This window comes from Onychostoma macrolepis, chromosome 10 (assembly GCF_012432095.1).
Source record: "Onychostoma macrolepis isolate SWU-2019 chromosome 10, ASM1243209v1, whole genome shotgun sequence".
In the NCBI taxonomy this organism is placed as follows: domain Eukaryota; kingdom Metazoa; phylum Chordata; class Actinopteri; order Cypriniformes; family Cyprinidae; genus Onychostoma; species Onychostoma macrolepis.
The window spans coordinates 24,330,925-24,345,757 of NC_081164.1; the positions used below are offsets into that span (position 1 = coordinate 24,330,925).

The 14,833-nt window shown below is 37.0% G+C and overlaps 1 protein-coding gene across 5 annotated transcripts in view; it reads right to left on the minus strand.

The window, feature by feature from the left end:
* LOC131547946 (unconventional myosin-XVIIIb-like) overlaps positions 1 to 12,479 on the minus strand; it is a 57,009-nt gene extending 44,530 nt beyond the window's left edge. For 2 of the 5 annotated variants that reach the window (XM_058788742.1, XM_058788740.1), the window contains exons 1-4: positions 7,025 to 9,684; positions 2,377 to 2,799; positions 1,156 to 1,216; positions 277 to 389 (exon numbers count right to left, since the gene is read on the minus strand). In XM_058788742.1, coding sequence (XP_058644725.1) covers positions 277 to 389; positions 1,156 to 1,216; positions 2,377 to 2,799; positions 7,025 to 7,228 — 801 coding nt within the window. In that variant the 5' untranslated portion in view covers positions 7,229 to 9,684. The other 3 variants (XM_058788741.1, XM_058788743.1, XM_058788744.1) reach the window with 3 other exon arrangements.
* Positions 12,480 to 14,833: the final 2,354 nt, after the last annotated feature.

The window sequence follows — 14,833 nt, forward strand, 5'->3', positions numbered from 1 at the left end:
AATAGCATTTGAATTTAATAGTTTGGGATCTATTGTTCATTGTAATTGTATTATAGTAATGTGGCGTAATAGGGTTTACTATATAGTTTACAAGCATTAGTCGAGGTAGATTTTTTTTTTTGTTAAGAAAATTGTGACTATAATTGAAATTTGTTCAGTAAACCGTTTAATTAAAATGAAAATTATGTCATGACATTATGTCCAGACTGAGGTACGTACCGAAGCGTCATGTTTGTGTACTGTTACACCCATAGTTAATAGCGTTGAATAGTTCACCTTTTCAATCTCATACTGAGAAACGTCATGGACTGATCCATCAGAGTCCAGTCGAACCCTCACCCTGCCGTCAGGGAGCTCCGGTGTGCCTTCGTCCGGCTTTAGCTGAGTGGCTAAGACAAATCAGAGAGGCCAGGCAGGTCAAAGGTCACTGTAAAACTCGATGTAAATCCAATATTTTGTGTATAAGGTTGCAACATCTGAAAACCAGTGGCTTTGGCCACATCAAACTTGGTGCAACAAATCATATGAACTATTTTAATGGTGCTTTTGTTCTTTTAAGAGCCTGACAGATTTTGGTTCATGAAGATACTGCAGTGCTGTGTGTTTTACGCAGTAATCTTTGAATCTTGTAACATGGCAGCATAGATTTAGCAAGGCTATGAGCCTGATAAGATAAGAACACTAAACCCATTCATCACTGAACTGAAGCAACGCAATAGCTAACGGCACCATAGATCTGATCAGCAAAAAGATTAGCCTCTGAGCCCTTTATGATCTTTTCATGCAAAGAGAATCTTGCACCAGAAGAGATATATTTTAAGCAATATGAAGTTAAAATGCGGGAGCAAGAGCTGACACTGAAAGCAATGCGGTGGCTTTTACACAGTATGAAAACAGTGACTTCTGGGATAGTACCAAAAATAATAATAAGGCCACATGTAAATATAGCATCCTCTAAAACAACACGTTAATAATAACCTGTAACTCAACACCACAGGAGAGCTGGTCTAGTGTTCAGACATGACTTAGTAAAATTCAGGAATGATAAACCAAAACAACTACTAAAAAATACCAAACAATGTGTCATTAACAGCAGGATTTTGTTCTTTTAAATGTCAGGTGGACACTCAAACACAGATGTAAGAGGTGACTAACCGAGTGTATAACCGTCTTTGTGAGCGTACCACACTTTGCCAGCTTCATACCACACATCCCTCTGCAGAGAGAAAGAGAAAACAGCTTTCTACCATCCAGTGTTGTTATTGTTAACTAAAATGTGAAAAACTGTTTTCGCTAATTGAAATAAAGGCGACATAAAATAAAATCTGAAATAAGTTACAATTACAATTACAATATCTAAAATGGAAATAAATGAAAGCTATACTGTATACAAAAAAAAAAAAAAAAAGACAAAAGCACATAATACTAAACTTTAAATTAAAATGAAAAATGATAGTAAAAATATTTATAATAAATTACAAAAAAATTATAAATACTAGAAACGTAAATAAATAATACCAAAATAGCACTCGTACAATCTTGCCAATAGTTAATGCAGTAAACTAATGACTGTTAAAAGTAATGTAAAAAAAAAAAAGTTACAGCAATAATACAAAATATTTTTAAAGTGAGTACCAGCAATCTCATAGTATAATCCATTCCTGCTGGGGAAAAAATCAAGTTAAAAAAATTAAAAAATAAAATATAACCAAAATAAAATCTAGTTTTGATTTTATGAATATTAAGGTGACTTGCATCTACACTGTAAAAACCAGGCAACCAGCTTCAGCAGATTTTTGAGTTTTCTCAACTTGTCGTTTTAAGTTTATACAACAAAAATTTGAGAATCTCCCACAAAAATAAGTTGAGCAAACTCAAAAATCTGCTGAAGCTGGTTGCCTTAAAATTTTAAGTTGGCTCAACTTTTTTTTTTTTTTTTACAGTGTAAGAGTAATAAATACAACTTTTAAAGTAAAATTTAAATTAAGAAAAAAAGTTTAAAGTAAGAAAAAAATAATTGTGAATTGGGAGATAAAGTCACAGTGAAATATCAAGTCATACTGCGATACAAAGTCAGAATTACGTGAAAGTCTCAGTTGGTGTCAGTTATAAGTCAATTATATTAATAAACGTATTATTCGTTCAATTATTAAAAAAATTATTAGATCCCTAGATCCCAGAAAGCAACATTAAGAACATCAAGAAATGTTTTTAGCTTTACAAAAACCTGAAAGCATAGAGAAGACTTTGGTCAGGATTCATCCAAAGTTTGATGAAAACAATCAGTTTTGGTGATGGTGAAGGTACTAGAGACACATGTAAACCATCACGCTAATAGCACTGATGTGTTTGGTGTATTTGTGATGTTCTACCTACCACTGACACCTTGGGCTTCTCTCTTATGGGGGTTACAGTGATCTGGCCCTCAGGCTCTTGCCTTGGCTCTTTCACTTCCTGTTTCAGGGCTTTAACTTCCTGTTGCACCTTTACTAGTTCTTTCTTCACTTCTTTTTCTGTTGATGGTGCTGGAGATTTCGCTGTCTCTGTCCTGGGGCTGGGCGTCTGCTCCAGCCGGCTGACCTCTGGAGTGGTGGACTTTGAGTTGGTTTTTTGATTTTTTGGGTCGGGTGACATTATCCTCCTGGGAGAGGATGTTTTCTTCTCTGTCAGTGCAGTGTGGCGGCCACGTTCCCCGTTCACTAGCTGCTCCGCTCGAAGCGCCATCTCCGCTTCCAGTATCGGTGGAGTTTGGTCAGGAAGTAAGAAGTTCTGGACCAGGTTGTCGCTGAGTTTCCTGGGCTGTGAGGGGCGTTAAAAACACAAGGAGCTTGATGTAAGTCATCTTCACATCAAAACAAGCCCTCACCTGCTGGTAAAGCCAACTAAAACCAGCTCATAGTGGTGAGTTAATAAATTATAACAGTCAGTGGCATCAATTATTTGAAAGAAACATCTTAGGAAAGAAGTTAAGACATTTCTTAAGATTCTAAGAGATTCGTAAGAATGTTCCCAACTGCAATAATTGAAAAGTTTGCAAATATTTTCTTAAGAACAACTTTTTTTCTTAATACAGAAGCCAAGGCATTTCTTAAGATAAATTCTAAGTTCGTAAGAATGTTTCTAAGCGTAGTTTTTTGAAAATATTCGCTACTATTTGAACTTATTTTTTTCTTAAGAAGTTGATATTTCTTGAGATCAATTCTAAGAATTCCTAAGTGTAATTCTTGAAAAAATTTTTTAAAAGACGACTTTTCTCAAGATTCTAAGAGGTTCGTAAAACTGAAATAATTGAAGTTTGCAAACGTTTTCTTCAGAACATCTTGTTTTTTTTCTTAAAAAAGAAGCCAAGGCATTTCTTCAGACAAATTCTAAGTTCATAAGAATGCTCATAAGTGTAATTTTTGAAAACTTTGCTAATATTTTAAGAACATCTAATTTTTTTTCCTTGAGGAAGAAGTTAAGACATTTCTTAAGATAAAATCCGGGAGAAGTTGATTAGTCACCAGAAGAGACGGACGGCAGCGTAAGTGCAATACTTGGTCGTAGATCTGTTGTTTAAAGTATGTACTTGCTGCTAGGAAGGAATACTTTGTTTCCTACCTATTTCTATTCTGCATTTTCGTTGAGGTTTATATTTTTGATTGCACTTACTGGTAATTTTAATAATTTGCACCTCGGCTAAGAAGGCGCCTGTGTCATTTGTATTGCTCCTTGTGCAAAGTGTTAGTTTCGTCTTGAGCTATTTGCACTAGGCTATTAGCTGGGCTAATCAGAAGCCGGTCACAGCTGTTTTCACTCTAGTCTCTTAGACTGTGTATTTATTTGATGTCCGAGCGCTGACGAAGCGTTCAGCCGTCTCGTGTGAAGACCGACGAGTGTAAAGACAGACGACTTTTTCCTGCGCGACTAACCGAGCAACGAAACCGTCCAACACACTTAAGTATCATTTCTATCTTCCCTCACACACTCTCCTTTCCTATCCTCTTTCCTTCTACCTCTACCATGTGTTTCCTGCTAATCTGCGCCCTCTCTACATCTTCTACTGCACCTCTTTCTTTCTCTGTGGGTCTCTGGAATTGTCAGTCAGCTGTCAACAAAGCAGACTTCATTTTTGCTCTTTCTTTACAATCCTCACTCAGCATCTTGGGCTTGACTGAGACCTGGATTCGTCCAGAAGACTCAGCAACCCCAGCTGCTCTTGTCTAGACAACATTTTTCCTCTCTCCTCCAGGCCAGCACGGGCTGCCCCTTCTAACCCCTGGTTATCTGATGTGAGCATCGGACCAAACTCAGAGCGACAGAGAGAAAATGACGCAAATCAAACGATCCGTCAGACCTGAGTAGGTATCAGTCTTCGCTCTCATCTTTCTCTGCTGAAGTCCACACTGCCAAATCCTCACATTTCCACAACAAGATCAACAACGCTCCAGACACGCGTAATCTCTTCAGAACATTTAATTCTCTCCTCTGTCCCCCTCCACCACCTCCGACCACTTCTATAACAGCCGATGACTTTGCCACTTTTTTCACAGACAAAACTAGAACAATCAGTAGTCAGTTCTCAGCTCCACACACACAGGACCTCCAACCAACCACATCCTACAACATATCCTCTAGACCCAATCCCCTCACACCTTCTCCAAGCAATCTCTCCCACACTCTTACCGACACTCACACACATCATCAACACATCCCTCCTCACAGGCATTTTCCCCACTGCGTTCAAACAGGCTCGGGTAACCCCACTGCTCAAAAAACCTACATTAAACACTTCTCTGATAGAAAACTACAGACCTGTCTCTCTCCTTCCATTCATAGCGAAAACACTCGAACAATTTGTCTTCCACCAGGTATCATTGTTTCTTTCACAGAACAACAAACTGCCGCTTTTGACACTGTCAATCATCAGATCCTCCTGTCCAGCCTCTCATCACTGGGATTCCACTTCGCTGGTTTGAATCCTATCTCACTGGTAGGTCTTTCAGGGTGGCCTGGGGAGGGGAGGTATCCAAAGCACATACACTGGTCACTGGGGTTCCTCAGGGATCGGTTCTTGGACCCCTCCTCTTCTCCACATGCACTACATCACTGGGTCCCATCATACAGGCACATGGCTTCTCTTACCATTGCTACGCTGATGACACACAGCTCTATCTCTCTTTTCAACCAGATGATCCAACGGTAGCTGCACGGATCTCAGGCTGCCTGGCGGACATCTCGGCATGGATGAAAGTACATCACCTACAGCTCAACCTGGCAAAGACTGAGCTTCCTCTCTTCCCTGCCACTCCGACTCTACAGCATGATTTCACCATCCAGCTAGGTACTTCTACAATTACCCCATCAACTTCGATCAGAAATCTTGGTGTAATCTTTGATGACCAGCTGACCTTCAAAGAGCACATTGCAAAGACTGCTCGATCTTGCATGTTTGCACTACACAACATCAGAAAGATCAGGCCCTTTCTGACAGAGCATGCTGCACAACTTCTTGTCCAGGCCCTTGTCATTTCTAGGCTGGACTACTGCAATGCTCTTCTGGCTGGACTTCCATCAAACACAATCAAACCTCTACAAATGATTCAGAATGCAGCAGCACGACTGGTCTTCAACGAGCCCAAAGGGCCCATATTACACTTCTCTTTATCTCCTCGCACTGGCTACCGGTCGCAGTTCGCATCAAGCATCAAGATGCTTGCATATAGGACAACCACAGGCTCAGCACCCACCTGCTTCCACTCATTATTACGAATCTACATCCCCTCCAGAAGTCTGAGATCTGCTAGTGAGCGACGCCTCGTGGTACCATCACAGAGAGGCTCAAAATCACTCTCCAGAGCATTCTCGTTCACTGCTCCTGGCTGGTGGAATGATCCTCCCATCCCTATCCGGAGTGCTGGATCTCTGTCAATCTTCAAGCAACATCTGAACACTCATCTCTTTCGACACTACTTGACTTCATCCTAAACTTATATATATATATATATATTTAAAAAAAAACTTTATCTTTCTCTTTATTTATTCCTTCGCTTGCTAGCTTGTACTTATTTGAACAATGCCTGAGACCTGGTGTTGCGAGCACTTCCTCTGTCTGATTGCCTCTTCAAGATGTATTCCCCAATTGTAAGTCGCTTTGGATAAAAGCGTCTGCAAAATGACTAAATGTAAATGTAAAATAATTTTGAGACAACAGTATTGAAATTCTCAAGTTCCTAAATATATATATATATATATATATATTTCCCTAAGGAAAAAGATAAGATATTAATTCTAACAATTCAAATTATTGCAATTCTTGAAATGTTCTTAAATATTTAAGAACATTGTTTATTCTTAAGAAGTTAAGACATTTCTTAAGATGAATTCTAAGAATTTCTAAGTGTATTCCATGAAAAATATTCTAAGTTTGTAAGAATGTTAGTGTAATTACTGAAATTTGCTAATATTTTAAAAACATCCTATTTTTCTTAAGAAAGAAGTTTGTATGGCAACATTCTTCAGTTTGCAAATATTTTCTTAAGAGCCTCTTTATAGTTTAGCGAATTCTTAAGATAAATTCTAAATTTGAAAAAGTGCAAACATTTTAAGAACATCTCATTTTTTCTTATATTCATGTATTTCTGTATATGTTATGTTGTATTGCTTATTAATTATAATAATATTTTATTAATAAAATACATTTATTAAACATCTTACCTTTGGGGATTTAAGTTGGAGGTTATCTGAACCTAGAGGTTATTTAACTCAGCTTTTCAGAATACACACATTCTTTTCAGAAATTTAAATTGTTCCTAAGTTTTGTCTTTTGAACATTCTTAAGTAATGTTTTTGGGAATAGAAGAATATTCTTAAAGTTAGATAGCAGTTACAAATGTTATTCTGAAGAATATTTTGTCTGGCCTCTGGTAAATCATCTTGGTCAAGTTGGCTGGAAGACCACCATGGATCCACCCCCTTTAGTGTTAAATAAGCCACTTGACCAGGTTTTCCCAGCAGAATCCCACCCAGTGAAGTGAGATCTCACCGTCTTCTCCTCCTTGAGCTCTGGCTCTTTGTGGCGCGTCTCTTTCTCGGTCTCTCTCACCAGCTGTTTGAGGAATCCTCCCGGGACGGCGGAGAGAGGAGGAGGAGGCTGTGCAGCGGCGGCGGCGGCGGCTGGAGGCTTCTTCTCCTCCTTGATCTGTTGTTCACAGATGAGGAATACAGGAGCTCCAGTCATGAACTCCATACAAACAAACAACTGACACAATCACACGAAAAATGCTTAGAAGGCAACAACATTCCCACAGCAGACATGCATTTTCTTATTACTATTTTGTCATAACATTTTAAGAATGTTTTTGTTTTACTGTATCTGGAAAACATAATTTTTTCATTTTTTAAATTACAAAAATAAAACAATGATTATTTTTACTTAAATGCACATATTATAAAATATAGTTAATATATACCTATATAAATTTAATTTAGAAAAGTTTACTTATATTTCCTATTTATTTTATATATACAACAAAGGCAACAGTTTACACAAGTAAAGTGTTTTAAGGATGCTTTAAAATATATTATACACTATATACATTAATAATAATTTAAATACTTTGGTAAAGATGATTAACATTCATATACCGTGGTGTTAAGAAACGTGCAAGCAAACATGGCAATGCAATACCATTTTTGTTTCGGAAATAATCAAAAACGTCCCTCATCCAGCACAATAACTTACTAAACCTTGATATTTAGCTTGTTAGCTTATGTATGCTAACAAGCTACAGTACATACACCCCTCATTTCCAATTTACCATAGTTCATGCACAGTAAATATTAAAAGGATATTTATGACCACAGGTAAAAGTGAATATAACATAAAAAATATGGCATAGCTTAAACATTTAGCAACTGCAGGCTACTACAAATTATTGTGAAATTATCTTACTTTCCTAATATTAGCATGACTATTTGCCATGAATCTTCTACCAAAACACTGTATGCTACTACAGCTAAACCATGGTAAATGTTTGTGAGGGTGAACTCTAACGACAATATTTTTAGTAAGCGTCCCATATTCGAGCTGAAAGTTTCCACTGATGCCCTTGCCACTCTATTAGCAGCACTCGCAGTGATATTAAACACATGAGCTGAGGGCAGTAGACGTCCTTCAGAGCTGAAACTCTAGATATGGTCTACAATAACTGCTCTTCATGACCGCTAGCCAGCGGAGAGCATTCAGTCTGCAATATCAGCTATCTTAAACTGCTTATGAAGCTTGCATGCTGTTATATGTGACAAAATGATCACTTTTTTATGCCAAAAATCATTAGGATATTAAGTAGAGATCATGTTCCATGAAGATATTCTGTAAATTTCCTACCGTAAATATATCAAAACTTAATTTTTGATTAGTAATATGCATGGCTAAGAACTTCATTTGGACAACTTTAAAGGCAATTTTTTCAATATTTAGATTTTTTTTTGCACCCTCAGCTTGCAGATTTTCAAATAGTTGCATCTCTGACAAATACTGTCCGATCCTAACAATGTTGATGTATAAACCTCTATTTAAAAAAGAAAAAGAAAAAAGACCCTTATGGTTTTGTGGTCCAGGGTCACATATAGTTAAGTGTGTACATGGCAGCTGGAAACAACTGGAAAAGTCATTTATTTGGCTTAGTTTAGGATAATATAGACCCCATGACAGATTCAACAAGCAGTGGAGCACCACAGAGAGACATCGAGCAGCAACACGGGTCACACTGAGAGAATTCAAGCCTGCTTAAAATTGCGATGTGAAATATTAATGAATTATTTGGTGTTGGACATGTTTGGAGAGATGTACACACATTGCAAACAATGAAATTCATGCAGTCAAACAGACGCCTGTCCCATACAGCTATAAATAAAATAAATAAATATGTAAAATATATAAAATCTGTTATACGCATGCAAACACACATATAGTGTATAAAGTATATATTTGTTTATATTGCTCAAAATATATTTTAAAAAGTTAGTTTGCATTTAGCCAAAACGTATGTTAGGATTGCGAAGTCTCTTCTTGACACTTCAAGGACTTTTTTTTCCATATTTAGGGAAACATATTTTTCCATTTGAAGGTTTAAAATGAAACAATATTTTATATTTGAAAAATATATTTTTATACAATGCATCTAGCATATATTCTACATATATTTTGTCCAAATAAAACTACCAGCTACCAAATGAAAATGAAGATAATGCTAGCAAACAAACATGATGACCTAACTTGAGTCATAGGAAGTTAGTTAATAAATTGCTAATTGATTGTTTTCAGGGCCACTATCTTTGCAGGAAATCTCAGGAACTTCATGTGTTTTATTTACCCTAGAACAAGAGAAGCAACATTTGATACTATTGCTGTTAGATTTGATGATTTGAAAATGTAATATCGACAAGCACAGATTTCAGTCTTTCCTCTTTTACAGAAGCTGTACTTGTATGTCTAGTCCCTGCTGGACGGCACTGCCAATGTGACCTGCATTACTTTACACAGACTTAAAGAGACACAGGCAGTCTTTTGACTTTCATATTCAAGTTAAGGTCAGTGTGTGTTGTGTGTGAGACTGAGGCCGATGATTAATCGGCGGACTGGTGCTGGTTAATAAACGGTGAGTCAAGCAGCAGTCGGGTTAGTTGAGTTGAGCTCCAGGCCTGCAGCCGTCCTGCACCTCCCTTCTGTTCCCAGAGTTTTAAGCGTGAGGAGAGAGCCATGGCGTGACGAGGGGTGAAAGGTCGGCCGGGGAGATCTCAGCCAGGTGTGATGTGAGCGAGGACACAAAGTGGAGCAAAAAATGGAAACAGTGACACTGTGGACCTGCAGATGGAGAAAGAGAGACAAAACATTATCATAATATACTGGGCAAATATAAATTAATAATAAAAAAACTTACTACATTAAATATTACTACAGGTGTTTATATTATATTATAATATATATATTGCAATGTGAAATTATTGTCATGAGACTCATTCTGAATAAATGCGGTTTCTTAAAATTCAGAATGTGTGTGAAATCTGAGCAAACAGATGAAGCAGATTTTAGCAGATACAGGCTGCTTTATGCAAATGATTTCACACATAAAAACATCTCTGTGCGTCTTCATCTGCTGCTGTGAGATGTTTATGCATTACATTTCAAATGAAACATTTGAATATTTTGCTCTTCTTTTACCAGCAGTTTAACCCTGAATGATATAAAGCAGGAGAGAATGAAAGGGCTGGCTAACAGAGGTCATTGCTCAGCAAACGTACTGTAATGCAGAAGATCTGGTCATAATTAATAGTGGTGGTTGCTAAGGAGCCGAGGATCACTAGTGCTGTTGCTGATATATAAATATTAATCCTCAACACATACATAACTCCATGCATTTAGAGGGAAGGAAGGATCTGAGTCACATCTACAGTATGGAACTGAGTATCTTATGGACTTGGGTCCATGCTAAAAAGCACCCAGAACAACATGGCATCGTGAAATTAGGCTGTTGATGATAAATCTAACTGAGCTTCTTCAGGCAATAAGGCACTAAATGAAAGAGATTATGTTCTTCCACAGTCTTCAGTGAAACAGTCGCCCCATGACAAACACAGACCACCCGCTTCAGCAACACAAACACACGATGAAAACAAACCCAGAAGCCGAGTCTAATGAAGGCCAAATGGCAGGAATTGACTGGAAACAGCGCAGATCTGTGCTTCATTACCATGTCAGTGTTCAGCCAGCAGTTTTTCATTTTACAAATCCGCTTCATTTTGTTGACACTTTGGTCACTTAAGGTGCTGTAAGCATTTATATTTCTGACAACATCACATTTGGCAAACTCCAAGGAATCTACCAACACAGGTTGCTGATAATTAAATGAATTTTTTTTAATTAAAATGTGATGACTAACGATGTCTACAACAAACAAAACTAGTGTTCACGTATTACTATGACAAATAAGAAAAATAAATTAATTAATTAAATTCGGTTACACTATTTTAAGGTGTCCTATTATATATTCAAGTACTGAGTAATATTAATGAACTACATCTACTTACTATATTGTTAGGGTTAGGATTAGGGTTTTGTTTAGGGTTATTTGCATGTAATTATGCATAATTAAGTGTTATTATAATAGTAAGTACATGTAACGTGTAACAAGGACAACTTAAAATAAAGTGTTACCAAAAATTCCATCACTTGCTAAAAAAAGAGGAGCTGAATATAAAATAAAAATATTAATAGCTTGCAATATAATCTCTAAAAAGTACCAGTGTGTCTGAAATTAATTTTTTTAGGGTGAAATATTTGTCCCTGTGAAATTTGATTTTCAGAGATATTTCTAACCACATAAAATATACTGCCAATAAATACAGATAATATACAATACAATCAGCATTAGTATAGCTTGCAGTACATATTGTAAAATGCACCATGGTCCTACCTTTTTTTTTTCGTTTTTGTACCACGGTGTCTTTTTACTATAACTTATTATAGTCAAATATTTGTCTCCATAAAATCAGATTTTTTTGGGGTATACTTTATCTAACTATAAACTCAACTGCCATCCTTTTATCAGATATCTCATCCATTCATTGACAAATTCTCAGCCTAAATGATTGAATCTCACGTTTATTCTAGAATAGAATATTTAAAATATAAAATGCATGAAATATTTCAGATATTACAAACAATTTGAATTCCTGGGCCTTTTTACCCAAATTAATTTCTGACCTCGGTACCATAGAAATACCATGTTAACACCATATAAATATGATAATCATCGAATATCATGGATTATGTCAAACTTTCAAGCATCTTTTTGCAAATGACAGCTGTAAGATAAACAGTTGCTCACTCGTTTCCTGCAAATCACTTCATCTTAAATGCAAATGCACACAAAGACTGACTCGTGTGAAGTTTAGGTCGCAGGATCATGCGTTCACATTTCCAATTCTGCCAAACCTTGACATCTTGTCATCCGCTTCGACATTACATGCCAAACAACAAAACAAATTAGTCAGAGGCAGAAAATGATCCTGGGAGCTCAGATTTCAGCAGGAGTCAGCGCCACGTTTAGTCGCGGAATATCCCGGCGATCCAAACACAAGGCCTTTCATTTCCCAAACAGAACAAACCACTCAACTTCTGGGCCTAGACGAATGGCTCAACGTCCCTAATTTCATAAGAACACCACCAGACCGGCCGTATGGGACGTGGGTGTCTGTGAGGGTCTGGGATCTATAAATAAATCACAGTATCTACAAAAAGAACAGATTTGGGAGTCAATATGAAAAACCAACAGGCATACCTTGTGATGGATCCTCGATGGAGTGGAAGAATATATCCAATGAGAGAAATGTATGCGTGAAACTCCAGGAGAAAACTAAGAGGCCAAAAGCAAGGTACACAGTCTCACTGTCACTGAGGGGGTGAAGCTACAATCTGAAATAGAGTGGCAGCACACACACACACACACACACACACAGAGAGATAAGCATGGCAGCTGAGTTAACACAAGACTCCGCTATAAATATCCCGCGGCTAGAAGAGGTGGGACATACTACCCTGTTTGGGAAACACTTGAGTGCTGTAAACGGGGGGAAACTGGACATTGTTAACACATTGGGGATCCGACTGGATGCGTCGTCTGATGTGGATGATTTCAAAACATGCTGGATTACATTGGCGGCAATGTTTCTGAACACTTTGTCAAAGCTGGATGTCCAGAATGACCCCATTCAGACGTTGGAAATCCGTCTCGATGCAAACCTGGGAAAGCACACAAGTCAAGCGTCCGCCGGCTTGCTAATGACTGGCAGCGTGGTTTGATGGACAGACTCAGCTGGGAGACGCAGGGGTGGGAGGTGAGGTGTCAGAGAGAATTAGAGAGAGGACTCGAGCGTATCAGCACACTCATGATCTCTGGGAGGAACCGCCGGAGGCCAATGGATATTGCGGTTTTCGAAAGGGTCGAGCGGAGTCGTTATGGAGGAGTATCTCATACAATAATTTTGATCTCAAGATGATCTCCAGATTATTAAATTTAATCTGTAGCGGACTTTGATTATCATCTGTTAAATCAATTTCACACGAAAGGTCTCACTTTGTCTGAAGGCACATTTATTAAATCAGCTGAAACTTTAGGCTTGATTTTAGATTCTGAAATGAATATTAGTTGTGCATTACATGCATTTCAAACACTTCAGCACATGCTAGTTCCCAGTCGCTGAGGATGTGGTCACCAGAGCTACAGTATGTAAAATTACCGTGGATTACATAAACATCAAGAGAGTTTTTTGAGCAAATATTTAGTCAATATTCAGTCTTATCCACTGACGGTTCACATGATATGAGGTGTATTAGTTGTATGAGGCATCTACAATAAAACAAGCCAAGAAAATCATAAATGAAAACACATTTTACATGAGAATCTGGTAACTTGAGACAATTTAGAATTCCAGTGTGTAAACCAAATCATACAAAAACTCATTTGTGCCAAAGTCAGTTGAATTATTAAACAGAGAATTTCAAAATTTGGGATTTGTAAGTTTTTTTTATGTAGTAGGTTGTAATTTATTTGGATTATTTTGTTATTTAGTATTGTATTGTACTGAACTGTGTGATTTGTGTTGTGGGTGTTGATTTGCAGTCTTGTCATTTAAGTTCATGACAAATTTCCCAAAATTGGGACAATGCAAGTATTCTATTCTATTCTGTGTATCATGGGCACTGAACATGTGTGCAAAGTATTTTCTAATCCAATTGAGAAAATAGTCAGATTCAAGTGTTTACATGATTTTTTTCCTATTGATTGAACTATTTTTGGTCTGCAGTAGTCAACATTTGAAGTGGATCAAAACGTTCAAAGATGTCGTAAGACACGAACATATTTTGGTTTTAGGACAACTTTTATGAAAAGTTTTGATCCACTTCAAATGTTGACTGCTGTACACCACCCCTTCTAATTCGATGTGTTTATATGAAGGCTTTTCAGTCCATCAATTCGATTAGAAACCAATTAATTTGATGCATGCAATCATACAAAAACTCTTCACCAAACACCAATGACTTGTACATGCATTATATGGACAAATGTATTGGGACACCCCCTTCTTTAGAACAGAAAAAGGCATTTGTGGCAACAAAGATGGAATTCATGTATTTAAAAATTGTATTTCCATCTCTGTTGCAACAGTTTTGGAAGTGTCTAAAATGACTGTACCCATATGGTCCTGTCCAAACTGTTGCTTTAAAATTAGAAGCACACAATTCCCTAGAATATCATTATATGCTTAAACATTAAGATTTGTACTCACGGAAATAACTAAAGTAGTCAAACCTGTTCATTAGAAGGGGGTGACCCAATACTTTTGGCAATATAGTGTAGCTATTATGTTATGGCACCAAGTTTTCATTTATTTGAACTAATAATCCCTGTATTATTGCCAAAAAAAAAAAAAAAAAAACAGTTGCCCCAGACATTTAAAGTCAATATCAGACATTTAAAGTCTTATTTAAAAAAAAAAAAAAAAAAAGTTCATTTGTTCACAATATTTGAAAGCCTCATTTTTCATGGGTTTTTCACAGATGGTTTGTGATTTAATGTATTATATCTTAAAAAATTCAATTTTTAATCACCCGTTAAAACTAGTTTGGAGCTTGGCATAAAGAGAAAAATGTATTTTCAAGAAGTTACACACACTTATTTATATAACTTTTTTCAGGATCTCTTTTAAAATTAGGCGACCTCATATTACCAGATTTTTCAGTTTAGTTATTTTAATGCTTGTTTTGTCTCATTTTCAATCATTGGTGACC